Consider the following 22,295-nt stretch of genomic DNA (forward strand, 5'->3'; position numbering starts at 1 on the left):
GTTTTGAATTTCGCGCCAATGCAGTTCATTAAATTGTCGCCTAGGTGGCATGAAAGTTCTCTCACAAACGAGATGAAGCGAATAGATTATAATATCCCACAGGTCCCACAGAAAGTTCACTAGTATTTTTGTAAAATGATCCTTATAATGATTCAATTAAAATTCTATAGAAATTTTCCAACTGCGTTGAATAAAAATATAAATATAATATAATTTTTTTTTTTAAATAAATACAAAGAAAGTATGAAAAATTTCTTTTATTTTAAAAATAGAAATTTCTTTTTACGCTTTCATATCCTTTAGAAAAAATTCTTGAACAGCATTGATATTAATTTCTTCTATTATTATAAAAAGATCGATTATATCGAAACAGCATTTGTTTAAGAGTGTCACCGGGGACTCGACAATCAACTTGAGTATAAAAAGCGACAAAGTAATTTTCTTGACACTGTTGAGAGAACGTAAACACTGTCCCCTACTCTTCAAAAAAAAAAAAAAAAAAAAAAGAAGAAGAAGAAGAAGAAATTCTCTCTTCTTTTCTTTCTATTTTCATTTCCTGGTTTTATACTCGATCGAGATATACAACCACGCTCGGGAGGAAGAGACGCACGCATTAGTAGAATCTTGACTTTCATACAAAATGGAAGCATTAAAGAGTGAGTTTTCAAATTCCAAACATCGAATTGACTTCATTTTATACAAGGGTCCTTTATCCGAATAAGTTAAATTATTCACTGAATTTGATAGCCTATCTCCTGCTATGTATATTTAGTCCTAACAAGATAATACCCATGACTACATTTTTTTTTACTATATTTTATTATTGCTCTAAACTTTTTTATCCTCTGAATAAAATTTTTAAATTTAAAGAATTTTTTCTTTCTAGTTAATTAAAAATAACTATAATTATTAGTAAAAATTGTTATTTTTAACCAAATTCGAATTTAGATTAATTTCTCCTTATTGCTTATTAATAAATTTTCTGATTAAAAAACTAAACCTAAAAAGTGAATCTAATTAGAAAAATTGTATTAAATGGCTGTTACAATTTTTAACTGTGAGCTTATTGCAATTTTGCTCTGCAAGTTTAAATTTAATTATTTAATTTAATTTAATCTAGATTTCAAATAAATTTATATAAAAAATCTTTTTAAAAAATCAATTTAATTAAATTAATTAATTAAATTATTATAAACAATTAAATATTTACATGAACAGAGTGGCCAACATGTCAGTAAAGTAAAGGAAATGATAAGAAAAGAAAATTTTTGTCAGGGAAATTAAGAAACTTGAGACTTTTTTCGAATTATTTTTAAAAATTGCGACATTTATTTCGATTTTTCTTTTTGAATCATTTTTTAACATAATTAAATTTTTTAAATAAATTTATATAAAAAATCTATTTGAATAATTAAAATTTTGTAAAATTTAATTGAAAATAATTATTTTTTTTCAAGTATTTTGTTACAATTTTTGAAAATCAACTTTTGAAGAATATTTTAATTGCAAATTTTGAAAATAATTGAATTATTAAAAATGTTGACAAAAAATCTTTAAATGTAAATTTAAAAATGAAAATTAATGAAAATTAGCTTTTATAATTTTTTAAAATTCAATATTTTCAGTATTTTTAATTACATATTTCCGAAAATTTATAGAAAAAATAATAACATTTTAGAATTCTTTTGAAAATTTTGGAGAAACTAAAAATCATGTTCAAAATGTTTAATTAAAATTCAAAAAAATTCATTGCTTTTTTTAAATTATACAAAAATTCTTTTAAGAAATTCAATTATTTTCGAAAAATTACATATTTTTAAAATCTATTTCTTAGAATTATTTTATCATAATTTTTTACTATTCAATTATGTCTGAATAAAGTGAATAAAAATTTATAAAAATTTACATTTTTAGACTTATTAAATTTATTAAATTTATTATATTAAAATTTTTGAAAATCAACTTCCGATGAATATTAATTGCAAATTTTGAAAATAATTGAATTATTAAAAATGTTAATGGAAAATCTTTAAATTTAAATTTAAAAATGAAAATTAATAAAAATTAGCTTCAATAATTTCTTAAATTTCAATATTTTCAGTATTTTCAATTACATATTTCCGAAAATTCAAATACATACAAAAAATAATATTTTAGAATTATTTCTTTAAGAGCATTTGAACCATTATGACGTCACAATTTCTACAAAGTATGTGTTCTAAAATTGTGACGTAATAATGGTTCAAATACCCTTAACATTTTGGAGAAAAAATCTTGTCACAATTTTTTTATTTAAATTCAAAAAAATTCATTACTTTTTTAAAATTATACAAAAATTGAAAATTCTTTTAAGAAATTCAATTATTTTCGAAAAATTACATATTTTTAAAATCTTTTTCTTAGAATTGTTTTATCATAATTTTTTAAGATTCAATTATCTTCGAATAAAGTGAATAAAAATTTATTAAAATATACTTTTTCAAACTTACTAAAATTTCAAATAAATCATGGTCATATTATTTATAATTAAAATTCTTCAAAAATTTGATTATTTTTATTTATATTTCTCAAAAATTCAATTATTTTTTAAAAATTTTACCAAATTTCAATTGTTTGGAAATTTTTCAATTTTATACCTATAATTAAAAAACTATTATCTCTCTAAAATTATTTTAAAATATTTTTAAAAAATTAATTGTAAGAATTTCTTTATTATAATTTTTTGAAAATATACCTTAATAACTTGAGAAAAAACATGGAAAGTTACAATTATTATAAAAAATAATTTTGACTTTTGAAAAATTATTTAAATAATTGATTTAAAGATGAAGTTTAATTGAAAATTGTAGAAAATAATTGAATTCAGGAAGGGTAATAATTATAATTTTTTAGAAATTATTAAAATTCACAAATTTGACTCATTTTTCGTAAACTTTCATATTTTCCTGTAAAAAGAATCTTGTCAGGGAAAATAATTTTATTGTCAGTAAATTGATAAACTGAAACTTGTGACCACTCTGATGAATCAAATAATTTTTTTCTCATAGTGTGAAAATTGAAACTTTTTTGAAAATGTATTTTAAATTGAAGAGAAATTTCTTCCTTTGTCGTTTATAATTTCGAGAATAGTTTTGACGACTCTTCACTTACTTTATTTATAGAAGAAAATTGTTACTTTAGCTTTTCTTAAAAGAAAAGAGAACTAAATAATAGCAAGACTGAAAATAATGTTTGAAAATAAGAAAATACATGGGATTGAACAAAAAAAAGAGAGAAAAAAACGGACAAAATGTTTGGAGAAAGAATACAGGTAAAATAAAAGAGTGAAACACGAATAAAGCGCTTTGTTTCCACGAGTTTTTTGTTAGTTAGAAGTAAAAAGACGGTTTCTTCTTTCTCGCAGAAAACATTATCGTGCATGATAATCGAAAAGTTTAATTAATCTTCTTATTTGCGAAAAAGAAATTCAATTGTTGCTTTAGGAGTAAATAGTTGAATTTCTTTCTATTCATAACAATTATACTGTGAATTAAAAAATAGGTAATGAATAATAATTGTTATATAAATAATTGCTAAAAATAATTGCTATAATAATATTATAAATAAGATAACAATAAATAATAATAAATAATAATAAATAAATATAAAGAATAATAATAAAGAATAATAATAAATAATGATAAATAATAATAAAGAATAATTTTATAAATAAAACGATTGCTACAAATTTTTTTTAATGATTTAATACTTTTCTAATGACGAACGATGGTTTACTTTTCTAATGATGTATAAAAATAGATTTCTCTATATATTTTCTTCTTTAATTGACATCATTAATAAATTTAAAGTGCATTTAATCTATATAAACTTCCAGTAAGAATAAAAATTGAAAGTAATTTTTTTCAAATACTTTTTTTTTATTTTTTAATAAAAGTTTTAATTTATAAATTTAAAAATATAGTGCAGTTATTACTTTCTGTATACGTGTGCGAGTGTAAGTATATATACAACAATCAGGAAATAAGAGTCGGACTTTTGTTTCTGTCACAATTTTATTCTCTGTCAGGAAAGTAGAGTAAACTGAAGGAAAATAAAATCGTAGAAAAAGTGAAATTCGACTATATCTTCTCAGAAAGTTTCAAGTTAGATTTTGATATATGTATTTCAATCGACATGACCAGCTGTTCATTTATTTTTGAAATAGTCAAACATTTTTAAACTTTGTTCCATTTTTTTTCTTTTCTTTTTTTTGTCATGTTCTGTAGATTTGTTTCTTCGATAGTGACAAAGTAATTTATAGTCAGCAACAAATATTGGTATTCTTAAAAAATTTGTTTTCAAAAATAAGGGAGAGTTTAATGAAAATGAAAAATAGAAAGAAATTTTTTTAAATAATATTTTTTTATATTTTCAGTTGGGAAAGTTGTGGAGAATTTTGGCAGAAGGATTATGTCTATAAATAAATGAAAAAAAGTAACTAAAAATGGATTCATATAAATAGGCTCTTTTTCCCCACTCTTTTTTCTCTGATTTTGTTAATTGATAAGAATTATTTCCTTTGACTTATTATTGTAATTTATAATATTTATTTCTTAGTTGAAAAATTGAATTTGAATTTGGCGCCAATGCAGTTCATTAAATTGCCGCCTAGGGGGCATGAAAATCCTCTCATAAACGAAATAAAGCGAATGGAGTACATTTGTTGGTGATATAAAAATGATTCGTTAAAATTATAAATTAAATATAGTTTTATAAATTATTAAATTATAATAATAAATAAATTGTAAATAATTTTTATTAATGAATAAAATTAGATAGTTGTAAAAAATTCTACTAAAAATTTTAATAATTATTCAATTCCTATGAAGAATTTTATTATTTTGGAAAATAATTGAATTCTTGCGAAGAATTTGGTTAAAATTTTTGAAAATTATAATTAAATTCTTTTTGAAGAATTTCTTTGAAATTTTTTTTAAATAATGGAGTTTCATTCATAATTTTAATTTGGAAAAATAATTGACTTTTATTAACAATTTCATTCAAGTTTTTAAAATAATCGTGTTTGTTAATATTTGTAAGTAAACATTTAATTCTTAAATTTTATTAAAATTTTAGAAAATAATTAAATTTTTTTGAAAAATTGTATAACGAATTAAGAAAAAAATTGAATTGTTTCGTGAAATTTTTTTTAAAATAATTGAATTTTTGCAAAGAATTTTACTATTTATAAATATAATTGAATTGCTTAGAAGGATTTATTAAAATTTTAGAAAATAATGGAATTTTTTCGAAAAATATTATTAAAAATTTTTTTAAAATTGAATTCTTTCGTGAAATTGTTTTGAGAATAATTGAATTGTTGCAAAAAAAATTATTACGAATTAAGAAAAAAAATGAATTGTTTCGTGAAATTTTTTTTAAAATAATTGAATTTTTGCAAAGAATTTTACTATTTATAAATATAATTGAATTGCTTAGAAGGATTTATTAAAATTTTAGAAAATAATGGAATTTTTTCGAAAAATATTATTAAAAATTTTTTTAAAATTGAATTCTTTCGTGAAATTGTTTTGAGAATAATTGAATTGTTGCAAAAAAAATTATTACGAATTAAGAAAAAAATTAAATTGTTTCGTGAAATTTTTTTTAAAATAATTGAATTTTTGCAAAGAATTTTACTATTTATAAATATAATTGAATTGCTTAGAAGGATTTATTAAAATTTTAGAAAATAATGGAATTTTTTCGAAAAATATTATTAAAAATTTTTTTAAAATTGAATTCTTTCGTGAAATTGTTTTGAGAATAATTGAATTGTTGCAAAAAAAAATTATTACAAATTAAAGAAAAAAATTAAATTCTTTCGTGAAATTTTTTTGATAATAGTTGAATTTTTTAAAGGATTTTTCAATTTAAAAAAATAATTGAATTGTTTCGAAGGATTTATTAAAATTTTAGAAAATAATTGTATTCGTTCGTGAAATTTTATTAAAATTTTGTTTAAAAATAATTGAAAAAAATTTTACTATTTATTCTTGCGATTTGTGAAATTAATGAACAAGAATAATTTAATTGGTAAATTAGTTCCAGTGAATTTCAATAGAAAGTTCGCTAGATTTTTTTGTAGAATCATTCTAGAAAAATTCTATAAAATTTCTCTGACACTTTTATGAAAAATTTCTCAACTGAATTGCTTTCGGAATTATTTTCATAAACAGGAAATAGTTTGAATAAACATTTAATTATTGAAAATAAAAATTGTTGAATTGTAAAATTGTAACTAATTCGCAAATGAGTTTTTACAAAAGAATTTTTTTACTCTTTGTAAACAAAGATTTCGTGTAATAGTCAATGTAAACTAAATATATTGTTGTTTTTGGAGTAGAAAATATTAACCTTGTTTTTTTGATGTATTCAAAATTGTAGAAAAAGAAAAATTTGTATATTGTGATATTGGAAGAATTGGCATGCAGCCAATTTTTCAAATATTGCAGAAACTTTATATATATATATATATATATATATATATATATATATATATATATATATATATATATATATATATATATATATATATATATATATATATATATATATATATATATATATATATATATATACGTATAATATACGTTTTATAGGTGTGTATATACGAGATCGTTTACACGCTCGATTAGATTTTACATGGGTATTTTGTTACAACTTTCCAGTTATATTCATGAGATTTTTTTCACAATTGCAAAAGAATAACAAATAAGTATAAAGAGATTCGATTTTGTTTAATGGTTCGTTTAGTAAAATTGTCTGCATTTCGTTTTATTCTGTTTTTTTTTATCGAAGGAATTTATTGTTTAAATAAAAGGTTGATTTAACAAATATTTTTACGAAAAATATTACAAATAGTTTTCTTCATTTTTTTTTTAAATAAATATTTTTATACGACGAGGGTGAATTGAATTTTTATTATATGTATATAGATAAAAAAGAAAAAGTAATTCTAAAGGATTCGCATTTTTATATTCCCTTCAATAATACATATCTACTCTATTTTAATTTCAATATTCGCAAATGGAATTCTAAATTTAAATTTAATTACTAAAATTCTTTGCGGATTATTTTGTATCTGAAAATTGTACAATTCGAATGAAATCGAGTGAGAGTAATAAAATTGAATTGAGGGCCATGAAATTTTCTCTCACACAAAATACAGACGCGGAAAAATTTTATTAAAGAAAAGCAGTCTTTTATTTTGAGGAAAATTTTCAAAAGAGCGAAAAGACGTCAATATTTACCTTTCGTTATATTATTGTATTTTATTTTATATTTTAATATTTTATCACTAAAAATTTTTATAATTTAATACACGTACAAATTTGTCTGGTATTAAATTTTAATAAATATAATTTCTTAAATAGATAAATTATTTTTTTTTAATGTCACAAAAAAATATTTCGAGTTTATTAATTTTTCGGAGAGTTGAAAAGTTCTTTTTGCAGTTCATTTGCATTAGAAGAAAAGTTTCTCATTCGTATATTGACTTGTTAATTATCCAACAGTTGTCACAGTTTTAGTTTGACGAAACTTTTTAAAAGTTATGAGCAACTAGTTAAACTTTTTAAAAGTAGCGTATATAGATATGCAAATTACTTGAAGGACATGTCATCATCTCTCGAGTTTTTGACTGTACATATATGCATGTTATTTCTTATCGTCTGTATAATGATTATGAATCTACATATATATATAAAGTTTATGCGAAACTGGAGCTGAGACAATTTTCATAATCCTAATTATTGCCAACATCTGGGACATGTGATTAAAATAACTCGAATAATTCTCTAAACAATTGAATAAATTCTTGAGAAAACTTTCTTTAGAGTCTTAAAACTTTGTTTAAAACTTTTCTAAAACTATTTTTTATATGTGGAATAAAATATTTTTCGAATTTTAGAAAATAACAATATATTAAATTAAATTTTGAAAGAAAAATTTTTTTTTCCATTTTGGAAGATGAAATAAATTAAAAAAGAATGATTAAATAGGGTAGAGTGGGGTAAAAAAGCCATGGTGTAAAAAAGCCATTTGAGTTTTATTTAAAAACTATTAAGCCGATTTATCAGCTGTTTGGAATATAAATACTATTAGGTAATACGCAACTTTTGAATCTAATTTGAATGTTGTACCTAGATTAATATTGTTTTTATTGTAATTTTAATTTTTTGTTGCTTTTTTGAAAACATTTTGGTGAACTTTTCAAACATATTACAATCTGATTAAGTGAACGAATAATAAAAGTAAATGTTTGTACATAAGGAGAAAAGTATACCGAAAACGTATACAATGTTAATTTTTGGAAATTGAACTGAATTAACAATTTATTTTTGCTTTTCTAATAACTGGTCTTGGGTGTAAAAAAGCCAGGGCAAAAAATCCATTGAATATTTTGTGAAATTCACTTGTTTTCTATTTAAACTAACCTTCTTATTTTACAAAATTTCTCGTGTTTATTTAATAAAATAAATTAAACACGACGAAAAAGTAGTTCAAAGTGCATTAGAAAAATAAACAATGAATAAACGGTTTCAACGAAATATGTTATCTGTCGTGAAACTTGAAGAGAACTTCAAAAAAAGGTACGAAAAATTGTCAGTGCAAATCGAAAACAGGTAAACTTAATATAATTTTCAATTTTGCTTGCTAAAAACTCTTTCATAATTATTAAAATATTTTTCAAATAAGACTATTTGTCATATAAATAAAGGAAAACTATAAAAATACCTAAATTGATAACATGTTTTGCTAAAATCGTAGGGTGGCTTTTTCACCCCACCAGGTGGTGCAAAAAAGCCACTTACAGTCCTTTCGTAAAACTCTTATAACTTAGTCCTTTCATGAGATAAAAAATATTTTCGTCAAGAATTTTCAAGCTTAGTAACTAAACTTTCAATAACAATTGGAAATTTGAGAAAAAAAATTTAAATACAGATTTTACATCATCAAAAGTAAAAATGTGGCTTTTTTACCCCACTCTACCCTATTATAAAAAAAGTATTTAAAAAAAAAGTAAAAATAAAAATAAAAAGTATTTTTAGAATTATTTGTTGATAGTATCAGAGTTGTTTTTTAAGGATATCAAATTGAGATTATATAAGTTTAAAAAAAGGTATAAAAAAATTAAAAGAGAACTTAAAAAGAAACTGAAAAGGAAACTAAAAAAACGAAAAAAGAAACTAAAACGAAAATTAAAAAAGAAATTTAAAAAGAAATTAAAAAGAAGTAAAAAAAGAAATTGAAAAATAATTTTTTTTTACAGTAATCTAAAGTATTTTTTTCTTTTTTTACAGATTCAAGCGCATTAAAGCGCGGCGGGGTGGCCCCAATGCCCGCCAGGAAGGGCCTCCTCGCCCCTCAAAATACTTTCCTTGACACTATCGCAACACGTTTCGATGGAACCCGTAAGTCGATTTTATTATCATTATATTATTAATTAATTTATTATAATTGCACCTGAGCTTATAATTTATACCTCAGCTTAAAAACCAATACAATTGGTAATTTTTGAAAACAGTTTTAAAAAAAAAATTTTTTTTAATTTTTGAAACAGTTTTTTTTTTTGACATATGAAAATTGTCAAAATTGGGCACATGGGGTAAAGCGAATACTTTTTTTTCAATTTAAAAATAACAAAATTAGGCGCAAATAGACAACTATTTCACAGTTATCAGGGTTGCCACAGGTCAGGAAATGTAGGGAAAAGTCAGGGATTTTTATTAAAAGTACTGGAAAAAATTTAATTCTAAATTCTAAATTTTTGTGTCTAAAAAAGACACAAAAAGTTTGCCTCATAAATTGTGAAATTATACCACGAATTTTGATACAAAACCTACAATTTTTTCTATTTCTGATAATAATTTAGTTTTAAATAACTTTATTATCTTTCTTAATTCTCGTCAAAATGACAATTATCTTTATAAATAATAAAATTCTTCTCCGAAAATCAATTATTTCCAATATAATTTTAATAAAATTCTTGGCGAAATTTCAATTATTTTCAAAAATAACCAATATTTATCACAAGAATTCAATAATTTTTAAATGTGATTTTTTTATATTGTCATTTATATTGTCAATAAATAAATAAATAAAATTCTTCTCAAAAATTCAATTATTTTCAAAAATTGTTAAAAAATTCTCGTCAAGATTTCAATTTTCTTAATAAATAGCAAAATTCACCGTCTAAATTCAATTATTTTTAAAAATAATAAAATTCTTTATAGGAATTCAATTATTTTCAAGAATTTTAATAAACTTCTTTGAAAAATTTAATTATTTTCATAAAGAACCAATAATCATAGCAAGAATAGAATTATTTTCAAAAATTGTTTAAAAATTCTTCGTCGAAATTCAATTATTTTTATAAATCATAAAATTCTTCTCTAAAATTCAATTATTTTCAAAAATATTAATAAAATTCTTAGCAAAATTTCAATTATTTTTAAATATTTTAATCAAATTCTTGATAAAATTTCAATTATTTTCAAAAATTTTCCAAAAGAATTCAATTATTTAAAAAAATTTGTAATAAAATTCTATGAATTCAATTGTTTACAAATTAGTTATAAATTTCTTCGCAATCATTCTATTCAATTATTTTCATAAACAATAAAATTCATTTTAGGAATTCAATTATTTTCATGAATTTTAATAAAATTCTTTGCAATATTCAATAATTTTTATAAACAAATATTTATCACAAAAATTCAATTATTTTTTAAAAAGTAATAAAATTTTTCTTAGAAGTTCAATTATGTTAAAAAATTATTTAAAAATTCTCGTCAAGATTTCAATTATCTTTATAAATAGAAAAAATTCTTCGCCGAAATTCAATTATTTTCAAAAATATTTATAAAATTCTTAGCAAAATTTCAATTATTTTCATAAAGAAACCAATATTCATCCCAAGAATTCAATAAATTATTTTTAAAAATTGTTTAAAAATTCTCACCAAGATTTCAATTTTCTTTATAAATAGAAAAATTCTTTGTCGAAATTTAATTATTTTTATATAAATAATAAAATTCTTCTCCGAAATTCAATTATTTTCAAAAAATTTTCCGAATTCAATGATTTTTAAAATCCACTATTTTAATAAAATTTTCCAAATGAATTCAATTATTTAGAAAAAATTTTAATAAAATTCTACGCAAACATTTAATTATTTTCGTAAATAATTGAAATTTCATAAGAATTCAATTATTTTCAAAAATTTTTTTTAAAATTCTCTACAAGATTTCTTTTTTCTTTATAAGAAATTCTTCGACGAAATTCAATTACTTTCAAAATTTTTTCGTAATTCAATGATAAGTCAGTGAAAAAAATTAAATTTTTGTGGCAACCCTGGAAAATTTTTTTTTAATAAATGTAGGAAAAAAACGGTAAAACCTAAGCTGTAGTTTTTTCTGGGAAAAAGTTGCGTACTTTATTTTTAATTATAAAAATTAATAATTTGGTTCGTTTTTTGTCTAAAATTGATATCCTTTTAAAAACTGTGATATATTATTAATTTCATTACCGCAGTAAAATTTTTCATTACTTATATTATTTATAATATAAATTTATAAATATTATAAATATTATAAATATTATAAATATTATTTATAAATCCCATTATAAATATTTATTGAAAATTAATAAAATTTAGACCGGATTTTATGTTTTATGTTTACTTCTTCGCTGGCTTTAATCGAAGTTTCAAGATCGTAATTCCCAGAGCTTAAATGACCGCGAGTTTTAAAGTTTAAGTCGTTTGCGAATGTTATGTTGAGCAATCATAAACCTGCCGCAAAGCAGCGGTTTCACATATATATGAGATTAAACTTCTCTTAAAAGTTTCCCTATATAACCATTTCAAAATTAAATTCACACCTTTCACGGTAAATTTTGCATATATTCAAATTTTGATTGACGTTTAATTTTTTTTTAAAACTGTACTTTTATATCTATAATAACTCGTTTTTGTGATATTATTTTTACAAAAGAAGAAATATTTTCTGAAATTCGATTAATATCCGCAGAGCAACAAAAATATTTTATCTTTTGTATTATTATCTATATTATATTTTTAATATAGTAATAAAAATACTGGTAATAAAAATAAAAATACAAATAATAAAACTAAAAAATTCGTTCGTTTGAACGTTCAGAACTTGAGGAACAGTAAAATATTTGTCAAATGTCAATAAGTTATTTAAAAAATAAAAAATTTAAAAACATTTTCGATTTAATTAATTTAAATTTAAATGGACTTGTTTTAAATACAAATATTCAGATTAAATATAAATATTCATTTGTAGCTTAATATTGGTTATAGCTTTTAGAGTTGACAAAAAAGAAATATGCTTTAAAAATTGATGCAAATGAATAAAAAAGTATAAATTATTATTATAGAAAAATAAATAAGACTTTAATGTAACAATATTGAGAATATTTATTTTTAATTTTAGATGAGAATAGATTTTTTTTCGTTGATAAAATTAAAAGAGTAATATTTGAAATAATATTTCTTCTCTCTGTTTGAAAATTTTTTTTCCATAATGCATAAAATAATAATTTTTTACATAATAATATGGAAATGTTGCTTTGAGGTAGAAAGACAATATTATAATATCAAAAGCAATTCTTCTTTCTCTGTGAGAAAAGCAATGGAGGACCTTGAAAGCTTTTGATTATTGATTATAGATATAAATTCTCATCAATCTGAAGTTTATGGATGAAGGGAAATGAGAGCTTGAAGTTTGTCTTGTTTATAAGATAAATTTACTCTAAAGCATCTGAGTTACTTTTAAAAGCTAACTTTATACCCTCCAAAAGTCAGATTCTACTCATTGGCACTAAAAATTTTATCCATCAGTTCTCGAAATTCAAAAGAGGTGCTTAATTCTCATTAGGAAAAGGTAGTTTATTTTCGCTCGTCTTTAATTTATTTATTCTATTTTTCAAACACTTAGGATTTTATTCTCTTTCGTATTTTTTTATTTTTATATTCATTTTCTATAAATTTTTGTCAAAATTAATCGTTCTCTTAATTTATTCTAATCTGTTGCATATAATATTAATTTCTATTAGAGAGTTTTGTTTAGAATTAAGATAGTAATTGCAGTTAATATTTTGAAAATAAAATAGAGGGACGTAAAGTGAGAGAATATTTTAAGGCAACATGTGAGAAATTCCCACGTGACTTAGTGTAGAAAAATATGTTCCATAACTCACAAACTTTCTCTGATGAGAAGATTTTGTGTTGACATTTTGTGAAATGATAGATAATGTCACAGAGAATGCTGTTGTTCTTATTGTAAAGAATAAATTTCGCTTGAAAGAATATAGAAAATAAATTTTATAGAAAGACTATTTTTGAACGTTTAACTAATTTTAATAAAAACTATTAAAATTTACTCCACATATTGTAAATTTTTATATATTTAATTCATTTAGTCCCAAAGGTCAGAATTTTAATTTACCGTTTTATGAAAAATTAGTACTAAATGTTTCTTACAATGATGGAACTTTTGATACTATTTATAATTTTGAAACTGAGTCCTAGAAATAAAAAAGATAAACAGATTGGCACACGTCAGAAAAGTCAGGAACTTATAGATTTTTGAAAAATTTTAATAAGAACTTTAGATAAAAACACTACAAATTTTGAATTTTGGAGAAGTTACAAATGTTTGCAGAAATTCAATTATTTTCAAAAATAAAAAAACTCTTCGCAGAAATTCAATTATGTTAAAAATTTTTTAAAAATTCACGTCAAAATTTCAATTGTTTTCATAAATAATGAAATTCTTCTCCGAAATTCAATTATTTTCAAACATATTAATAAAATTCTTCTCCGAAATTCAATTATTTTAAAAAGTATTAATAAAATTCTTAGCAAAATTTCAATTATTTTCAAAAACTTTCCAAAGGAATTCAATTATTTAAGAAAAATTGTAATAAAATTTTACGCAAGTATTTAATTATTTTCATGAACAATAAAATTTATTTTAGCAATTAAATTATTTTCATGAATTTTAATATAATTCTCTGCAATATTAAGTAATTTTTATAAATAACAAATATTCATCACAAGAATTCAATTAATTTTAAAAGTAATAAAATTCTTTGCAGAATTTCAATTATTTTTAAAAAATTGTTTAATAATTCTCCTCAACATTTAAATTAGCTTTATAAATAGCAAAATTCTTCGCCGAAATTCAATTATTTTCAAAAATAAAATTCTTTATAGGAATTCAATTATTTTCAAAAATAAAATTCTTTATAAGAATTCAATTATTTTCAGGAGTTTAAGTAAAATTTATTGGAAAATTCAATTATTTTCATAAATAACCAATATTCATCAAAACAATTCAATTGTTTTTAAAAATTGTTTAAAAATTCTGTTCAAGATTTCAATTTTCTTTATAAATAGCAAAATTCTTCGTCGAAATTCAATTATTTTCAAAAATTTTTCTTAATTTAATAAGTCAGTGAAAAAAATTAAATTTTTGTGGCAACCCTGGCAAATTTTTTTTAAATTTATGTAGGAAAAAACAATATAACCTAAGCTATAGTTTCTTCTGGGAAAAAGTTGTGTATTTTATTTTTAATTATAAAAATTAATGATAATTTGATTCCTTTTTTGCTTAAAATTGATATCCTTAGAAAAACTGTGATGTATTATTATAATTTCATTACCACAGTAAAATTTTTCATTACTTGTATTATTTATAATAAATTTATAAATATTATTTATAAATCCCATTAAATATATTTATTGAAAAATAATAAAATTCACACCGGATTTTATGAAAATTTATATAGTTTTATGTTTTTTATTTTGGGTATTGTATTGTGGAAATATTGTGGAAATTTTTTGATAATAATTGTATTTCGAAGAGGAATTTTATTATTTATAAAGATAATTGAAATTTTGTCGAGAATTTTATTATTTATAAAAATAATTGAAATTTTGTCGAGAATTTAAAAAAATTTTTGAACATAATTAAATTTCTGCAAGAATTTGCAACTTTTCTGCAATTAAATTTTTTAAAGTGTTTTTAAACTAAATTTCTTTTATAAATTCATTATTTTTAATATAATTAATTATATATTACAAAATTAAATTAATTTCAAAAGAACTTGAATTATGAAAATTTTTCAAAAATCTAAGTTTTTTAAAATTTCTAATTAAATTCATTAAAAATTCAAACTATATAATATTTAAAATTGAAACCTTCTGAAGTTTATCTGTTTATGAAATTTGTAAAATCAACTGTTTTAAAATTGAATTAATTTTGAAATATTTATGTAAAATTATTCATTAAATAATTTATAAGTAATACATATTATGATGATTCTTCAAGAATTAAGTTATTTGAAAAGAAATTATTATCAGAAATAGAAAAAATTGAAGGTTTTCTATTAGAATTTTTTTTTGCCACGAAAATTCAGAATTTCCTTTTGAATTCTAAAAATTTAATTTTTTTCATTACTTTTAATAAAATTCCCTGATTTTTTCAAGGAATTTTTTAACCTGTGTCAATCCTGCTATAAATTAACGTTTACTTGAAAATTTGGAATACATTTTTCGAAAAAATCAATTTTTATGTTTAAAAAAATTACAACTGATTTTTTAATGAGAACATTAATTTTAGTATAATTATTTTTTCATTATTCAATTTAGAATTTAGAATTTAGAATTTAGAATTTAATCTTCGAATTCGAATTGAAAAAAGTTTAATTTAATGGGAGGGAAAAAGAAACATCTGTTAGCCTAAACATACAGTCGGAGTATTTTTCCAAGATCAAATGATTGTTTGTCAAAAGAACAAACTTTAAACAAACTGCTCAATAAGTATCGATAATAATTGGCTAGTATAGAAAAATTACACTTCTCTCTCCCACTCAATATATCGACAGACCCATACAACTTTCTCACTATCTATCTTTCTAAGCCTGACGTTTTTCTCGTTATTTTACTTTACCGGAATTGATCAGGTGCCAAATAAATCAGACATGTATTAGTTAGTCGCGTCTCGCAGTGCTGAAATTTAATCCACCAAGGGAATTTTGTTTTTTTTTTTTTTTTGTTAAACGTATATCTATATATATTTCCATAGAAAAAAAAATAAAAATTTGACCCACTTTTTCTTTTTATTTTGAGAATTCATCCTATGTACCACGTAGGAGAAAAAAAAATACATGAATCCCCCTTCAATATCCAGGAGTCTACTTATCAGAAATCAATAGATTAGAAAGGAGTAGATTGTATAGCTATATAAAGTTGAATGAAAAAATAATTTAATTACGAAAGATTTCAAAAGTAATAACGTGTTTGAAAGAAACACCCAGTCACAAGCAGCAAAAAGTTTGGATTGGGGAAAAGTATTAAAAGAGGAGAGAAATAAAGTCCTCGTTGGATATATATTTCCTGTCATTAGTCCGAGAAATGGAATAGAAATCCAAGACTCTCGTACAATCTCTTTTTCATTTCCGCATTTTCATGAGATAAGGCAGATGTTGGCGGAACGAGTAGAAAAATAATGAAATGAGATTAGCAAAAAAAAAAAAAAGAAAGAAAAAAAATAGAAGGAGGAGAATCCATGATTAACAATAGGGAAGACGAGAATGCGAATAACATAAAAGAGAAATAAGATTCCCAATGATATTTCTAAAGAATAATAAAAGTGAAGGAATCGTTCAGTTATATTAGACACTTTCATTGGTTCTAATTGGCGTGAATTTCCGGTACGCACTCGTACAAGTGAATCGACTATTTTTTATCCCTCTTCTTTTTCTCCTAACAGTGAAAAATTTGGTTCGCACTGCAATTTAACAGAGTTTGACATTTTGATGGGATTTCAAATTTCTTTGTCATTTATTTCACAGGTCATTTTTAAACGAAAGTAAAATGCGTTTTATGAGATAAAATTCAAGGGAGTAAATCGAAATTTCTTTATTACTGTTTTTAAATCTTTTAGCTTTTTTCATTAAATGCGTGATAATTTAACAAGTTTATTTGTATCTTTTTTCCATTGTTTCGTTTTTAATTTATGAACTTTGACTAAAATGTAATAAAAAAATATTTTATTTATACAATAAGCATTCACTTTACCAGAGTTGTTAAAAAAATTAAATTTTGTTTTTCCCTGATTTCCAGACAAAATTTTGACTCTTTCCATGATTGTAAATAATATTCTAATTCACTCTAAAAATGATTAGATACTTAAAAAAATGTTGAATTACATTTTTACAATTCAATTTTACGAAATTTTGATTACTTGAAATTTTGGAATTTGGAAATTCTTTAATTAAATATTAGATTAGAAAATAAGAACTTGAAATAATTTCAAAAAAAGTCCTAATAAATTTATTAAAAAAAATTAATTCTACAGAATTGTTAATTAAAAGTAATAAAATAATTAATTGAATAATTAAATGCTTCTTAAAATTGAATTCTCATAAGGAATTTTAACAACTGATTTTTAAATAATTGAATTCTTTAGACGAATTTTAAATTAAAAAAATTAATTGAATAATCGAATGCTTCTTAAAATTTAATTCTCAGAGTTATATTAACAAAATTTTAAATAATTGAATTCTTTGGACGAATTTTAATAAAATTTTTAAGAATTTAAGAATTTTAATCTAATTTATTTAATTTAAAATTTTAAGAATTACATTCTTCGAGGAATTCGATTAAAATTGTATTAAAAATAATTGAAATTCTGTAATGGGTTTTATTACTTATGAAAATAATTAAAACTCTGCGATGGATTTTATTATTTATGAAAATAATTTAATTATAGCGAAGAAATTTATAGGTATAGAGTTTTTCTTCAAAATTCATTTATTTTCAAAATTATTAAAATTCTTCGCAAAAATTTATAAAAATTCTCGTCAAAATTTCAATTATCTTTATAAATAATAAAATTCTTCGAAATTCAATTATTTTCAAAATTATTAAAAATCTTCGCAAAAATTCAATTTTGTTCAAAATTTTTTTAAAAATTCTCGTCAAAATTTCAATTATCTTTATAAATAATAAAATTCTTCGAAATTCAATTATTTAAGAATATTTTTTAATAATTGTACGCGAACATTTAATTATTTTTAAAAATAATTAAACTTTCATAGGAATTCAATTATTTACAAAATTTTTTTTGAAATTTCTTTGCAATAATTCAATTATTTTCGTAAATAATAAAAGTCTTTTTAGGAATTCAATTATTTTGCATAGATAATAAAACTCATCACAGAATTTCAATTATTTTTAATACAATTTTAATCAAATTTCTCGACAAATGTCATTATTCTTCAAAATTTTATTAAAATTCGTCGAAAGAATTGAATTGTTTGAAAATTTGCTAAAAAAATTTCATTTTAAGAAACATTCAATTACTGAATAAATTATTTATTTCAGTATTTAAATAATTGAATTCTCCTAGAAGTTTTTAATAAAAATTGATTTAAAAATAAATTTCTGTTAAAATTGTAGATAATAATTAAATATTAAAATCATTATGGCGTGAATTTTTAGAAATAATTGAATTTTGAAAAATTTTCAAACTACATAAAATAATCTTTGAAAATCTGAATTCTCCCTACTGTTAACTAATAGTTCTGTAGAATTAATTTTTAAAAAAATTTATTTGAATTTCTTTCGAAATATTTTAAGTTTTGTATTTTCTAATGTAATATTTAATTGAAGAATTTCTGAATAATCGAAATTTTGTAAAATTAAATTGTAAACAAGTGGATTTGAAAATTCTCAAAGAACTTTTTCAAAAATTATTCTTTTGGGGTCTTAATTATTCTAAGGAATTTGTTATAGATTAGATTTAGATTATTAATATTATTATTATTATTATTATTATTATTATTATTATTATTATTATTATTATTATTATTATTATTATTATTATTATTATTATTATTATTATTATTATTATTATTATTATTATTATTATTATTATTATTATTATTATTATTATTATTATTATTATTTTTATTATTGTTATTATTATTAATATTATTAGATCATTAGATTTCATATAGAATCATTCTAGTAAAAATTCCATAGAATTTTTTTTTATTATGAGTTCAATTAATATTGTAAATTTAGTTGAAAGGGAGGCAAAAATTCTCAAACGATGCTTTTTTATTCTCATTTGTGAATCAACTATTTTTGCACTAAATGCAAAAATGGTTCAATAATTGTAATGAAGATACGATTTTGTTTCCTGCTCAAGAGGATTTTGTTTCCTTTAATAAACATCAAGAGGAAATAAAATTCTGAATAAAATTATCCTTGAAATGGATATGCTATTAAGCTAAAAGTGGACGACATACGAAATGAATAAAAAAATTAAACTAAATGCAAAAAAACAGGTCTTCCTATTATTGCTGATGTGAATTTAACAAAGTTCTATAATCATAAGAAGAAAATTAAATTTTTATACAGCAGGCCTTGAGTTGAAATTTTTTCTTACAGTTTCCGAAAGAGGTTACAAAAATCTAGAAACGTACCAATTTAAAAAAAAACCGATTGTGGATTGTATTTATTTTTATTATTATTATTGGTTACTTTTTCCTTTCCTAAAGGATCAAGAAATAACTTTAGGATTTCAAATAACACTCTCAAGGCTAAAATTCGGTCAAAAATGTTTCTAATGCAAACGGTTTTCGTCAAAAGCAGATTGAAAGTAAATTTTTTTACACTGTCACGTAAAATTCTGCTTTTGACTAAAAATATTTACAGTGGAAACATTTTTGACTGAATCTTAGCCTTGAGAGTATTATTAACTAAGGGTTAAGTCAAAACTTTAGAACGTAAGTAATACTTTTGCTTAGGGTTAAAAAACGGACTTTTGTGACTAAATGGGTTAATCATCAACGAAATCTAATAAATAATCTTCTAAATAATTTCGGAACATTTAAATATTTTATTAAGTAGAAAAAAAATTAAAATTGACAAAAGAAAAATAAATTACAAAAATTGCTTCATTTCATATTTTTTTTTGTTTTTCATTTTGAATATGTAATTTTTCATCAAATTGTAATTGTACGCTATATTCACTTTTCTTGCTAAATGCCGCTTGTTTCTGTTATCAAATCGCATCTATCAATGAGTAATTCATAGCTCGTGTACTCGGATTTACAGAATAGCTCGTATGGGTTGAAATTATATATACGCTATACACACACAGAAAATACATATATACACAATTATGGATTTCAGTTTCATTTATGTATTCCAAACTCAAAAGATGAAATCAATTTATTCTTATTTGAATCAGCGTACACTTCTATTTCAATATATCGAACAAAAAAAAAAAAATTCACTTTTTTTTTTTTTTACAAATTTTCATTATTTTTTGTGATTTAAACTTTGAATGTGAATCAATAGCTCTGGGCAAATGGTTTCAATCAATATTTCATACTCTTCTTTCTTTTTTTTTCTTCTGTATATTGATATATAATCCTGAAATTTATTCAAAGCTGGTTTGTGGACTATGCATAATTTTCGTAAATGTGCTTTTATCCTATCTGGTCCAGACTGAATATATGTAGATATTCTTTTTAAATTATCTAGAAAGATAATTAATACGATTTTTTTCCAGCTTTTACATTATGAAACGCGGAGAAAGATTAAAAGAATTTTTAATATTTTTTACAAACTTGCGATACATCATTTTCTTTTGCAAAAAAATATAGTTTTGATGAGTTTTAAGAGTGGGAATTGACAGAGTAATTAGATCACTAAGTCTAATTTGCTGTTCGAAAATTGCGAAGAGATTATTAAATTCTATGACGACAAGGAATAAAATTTGTTATATTTTTACTTCTTTTTTTTAGTAAAGTGTGTAAATAGCGAACTTAATACTTTTGGAATTAAATATTCTATATGCAAATATTACTATCAGATTCAGTTTCAATTATGATGCACATTATTTTTATTACTATTTTTATTTTTATCAATATTATTATTTTTGTTACTATTTTTATTTTTATCATTATTATTATTTTTGTTACTATTTTTATTTTTATCCTTATTATTATTATTATTATTATTATTATTATTATTATTATTATTATTATTATTATTATTATTATTATTATTATTATTATTATTATTATTATTATTATTATTATTATTATTATTATTATTATTATTATTATTATTATTACTATTTTCATTTTTATCAATATTATTATTTTTATTACTATTTCAATTTCTATTACTATTATTGTTATTATTATTATTTAGTTTTGAATTTTCGCTTTAAAAAAATGTTATTATTGAAAAATATTTCTTTTTCCATTGATGATCTGGAAAATAATTATTTTTTAAAAATATAATAAAAAACGAAACTTGAATAAAATCTAGATTTGACATTTCGTAATATTTCATTTTTAATGAAGAATATGAAACGAAAATTTTATTTAGATTCAAAAATATTTCTTTTATATTCTCCTCTTAGTCGTTGTTAAAACGTGAAATCGTGTATTTTTTTTTATTTTTTGCTCACAAGTCGCTATTAAATTGACATTTAAATTGATTGAAAATATGAGATAGAAAAAAAGTATTATTTCCGATAAAAAGTATAGCATTTGGTACAAATTGGATTTTATATTTTAAACTCTGAGTAGTTTTAACTTTTTTTTTTAACTTTAAACTAAACACAAGAAATTTTTTATGGAATCAATCAATTATTTTCAAAAAACTTTCGAAATTCAATTATTTTCAATATTTACTATTTTGATAAAAAAATTTCCTAAAGAAATTGAATAAAGAAAAATTTTCACGGGAGTACAATTTATTAAATCATAATTTTCATACAATTTCTCGAAAAAAAACAATTATTTAAACGGATTTTATAAAAATTCTTCACTTGGATTCAATTATTTAAAAAAAAGTTTAATCAAATTCTTCGTAGGAATTCAATTATTTTTATTAATAATGAAATTCTTCTCAAGAATTTTCAAGGAATTCAAAGAAATTTCCATCAATTGAATTCAGGAATTCAATTATTTTCATAAATAATAAAATAAAACACATCGCTGGATTTCGATTATTTTTAAAATAATTTTAAACAAATCCCTCAAAAAACGTAATTTTTTAAAATTCTTTGTAAAAATTCAATTATTTTTTAAAAATTTGATATAATTTATTTACTAGAACCTGATAATTATTTTCAAAAATAATAAAATTCATCTCAGGATGAAAAATAATATTTTTGTATTTAAAAATT

General features: G+C 20.9%; 1 protein-coding gene across 1 annotated transcript in view; it reads left to right on the plus strand.

Moving 5' to 3' along the window:
• Positions 1–578: 578 nt before the first annotated feature.
• Positions 579–22,295, plus strand: part of LOC122510199 (potassium voltage-gated channel subfamily H member 8-like) — a gene marked incomplete at its 3' end in the record, with an annotated part of 80,618 nt that continues 58,901 nt past the window's right edge. The window contains exons 1-2 of the mRNA XM_043624667.1: positions 579–656; positions 9,345–9,455. Coding sequence (XP_043480602.1) covers positions 641–656; positions 9,345–9,455 — 127 coding nt within the window. The remainder of the gene's footprint in view (positions 657–9,344; positions 9,456–22,295) is intronic.

This window comes from Leptopilina heterotoma, unplaced genomic scaffold, assembly GCF_015476425.1.
Source record: "Leptopilina heterotoma isolate Lh14 unplaced genomic scaffold, ASM1547642v1 Lhet_68, whole genome shotgun sequence".
Taxonomy (NCBI): Eukaryota; Metazoa; Arthropoda; class Insecta; order Hymenoptera; family Figitidae; genus Leptopilina; species Leptopilina heterotoma.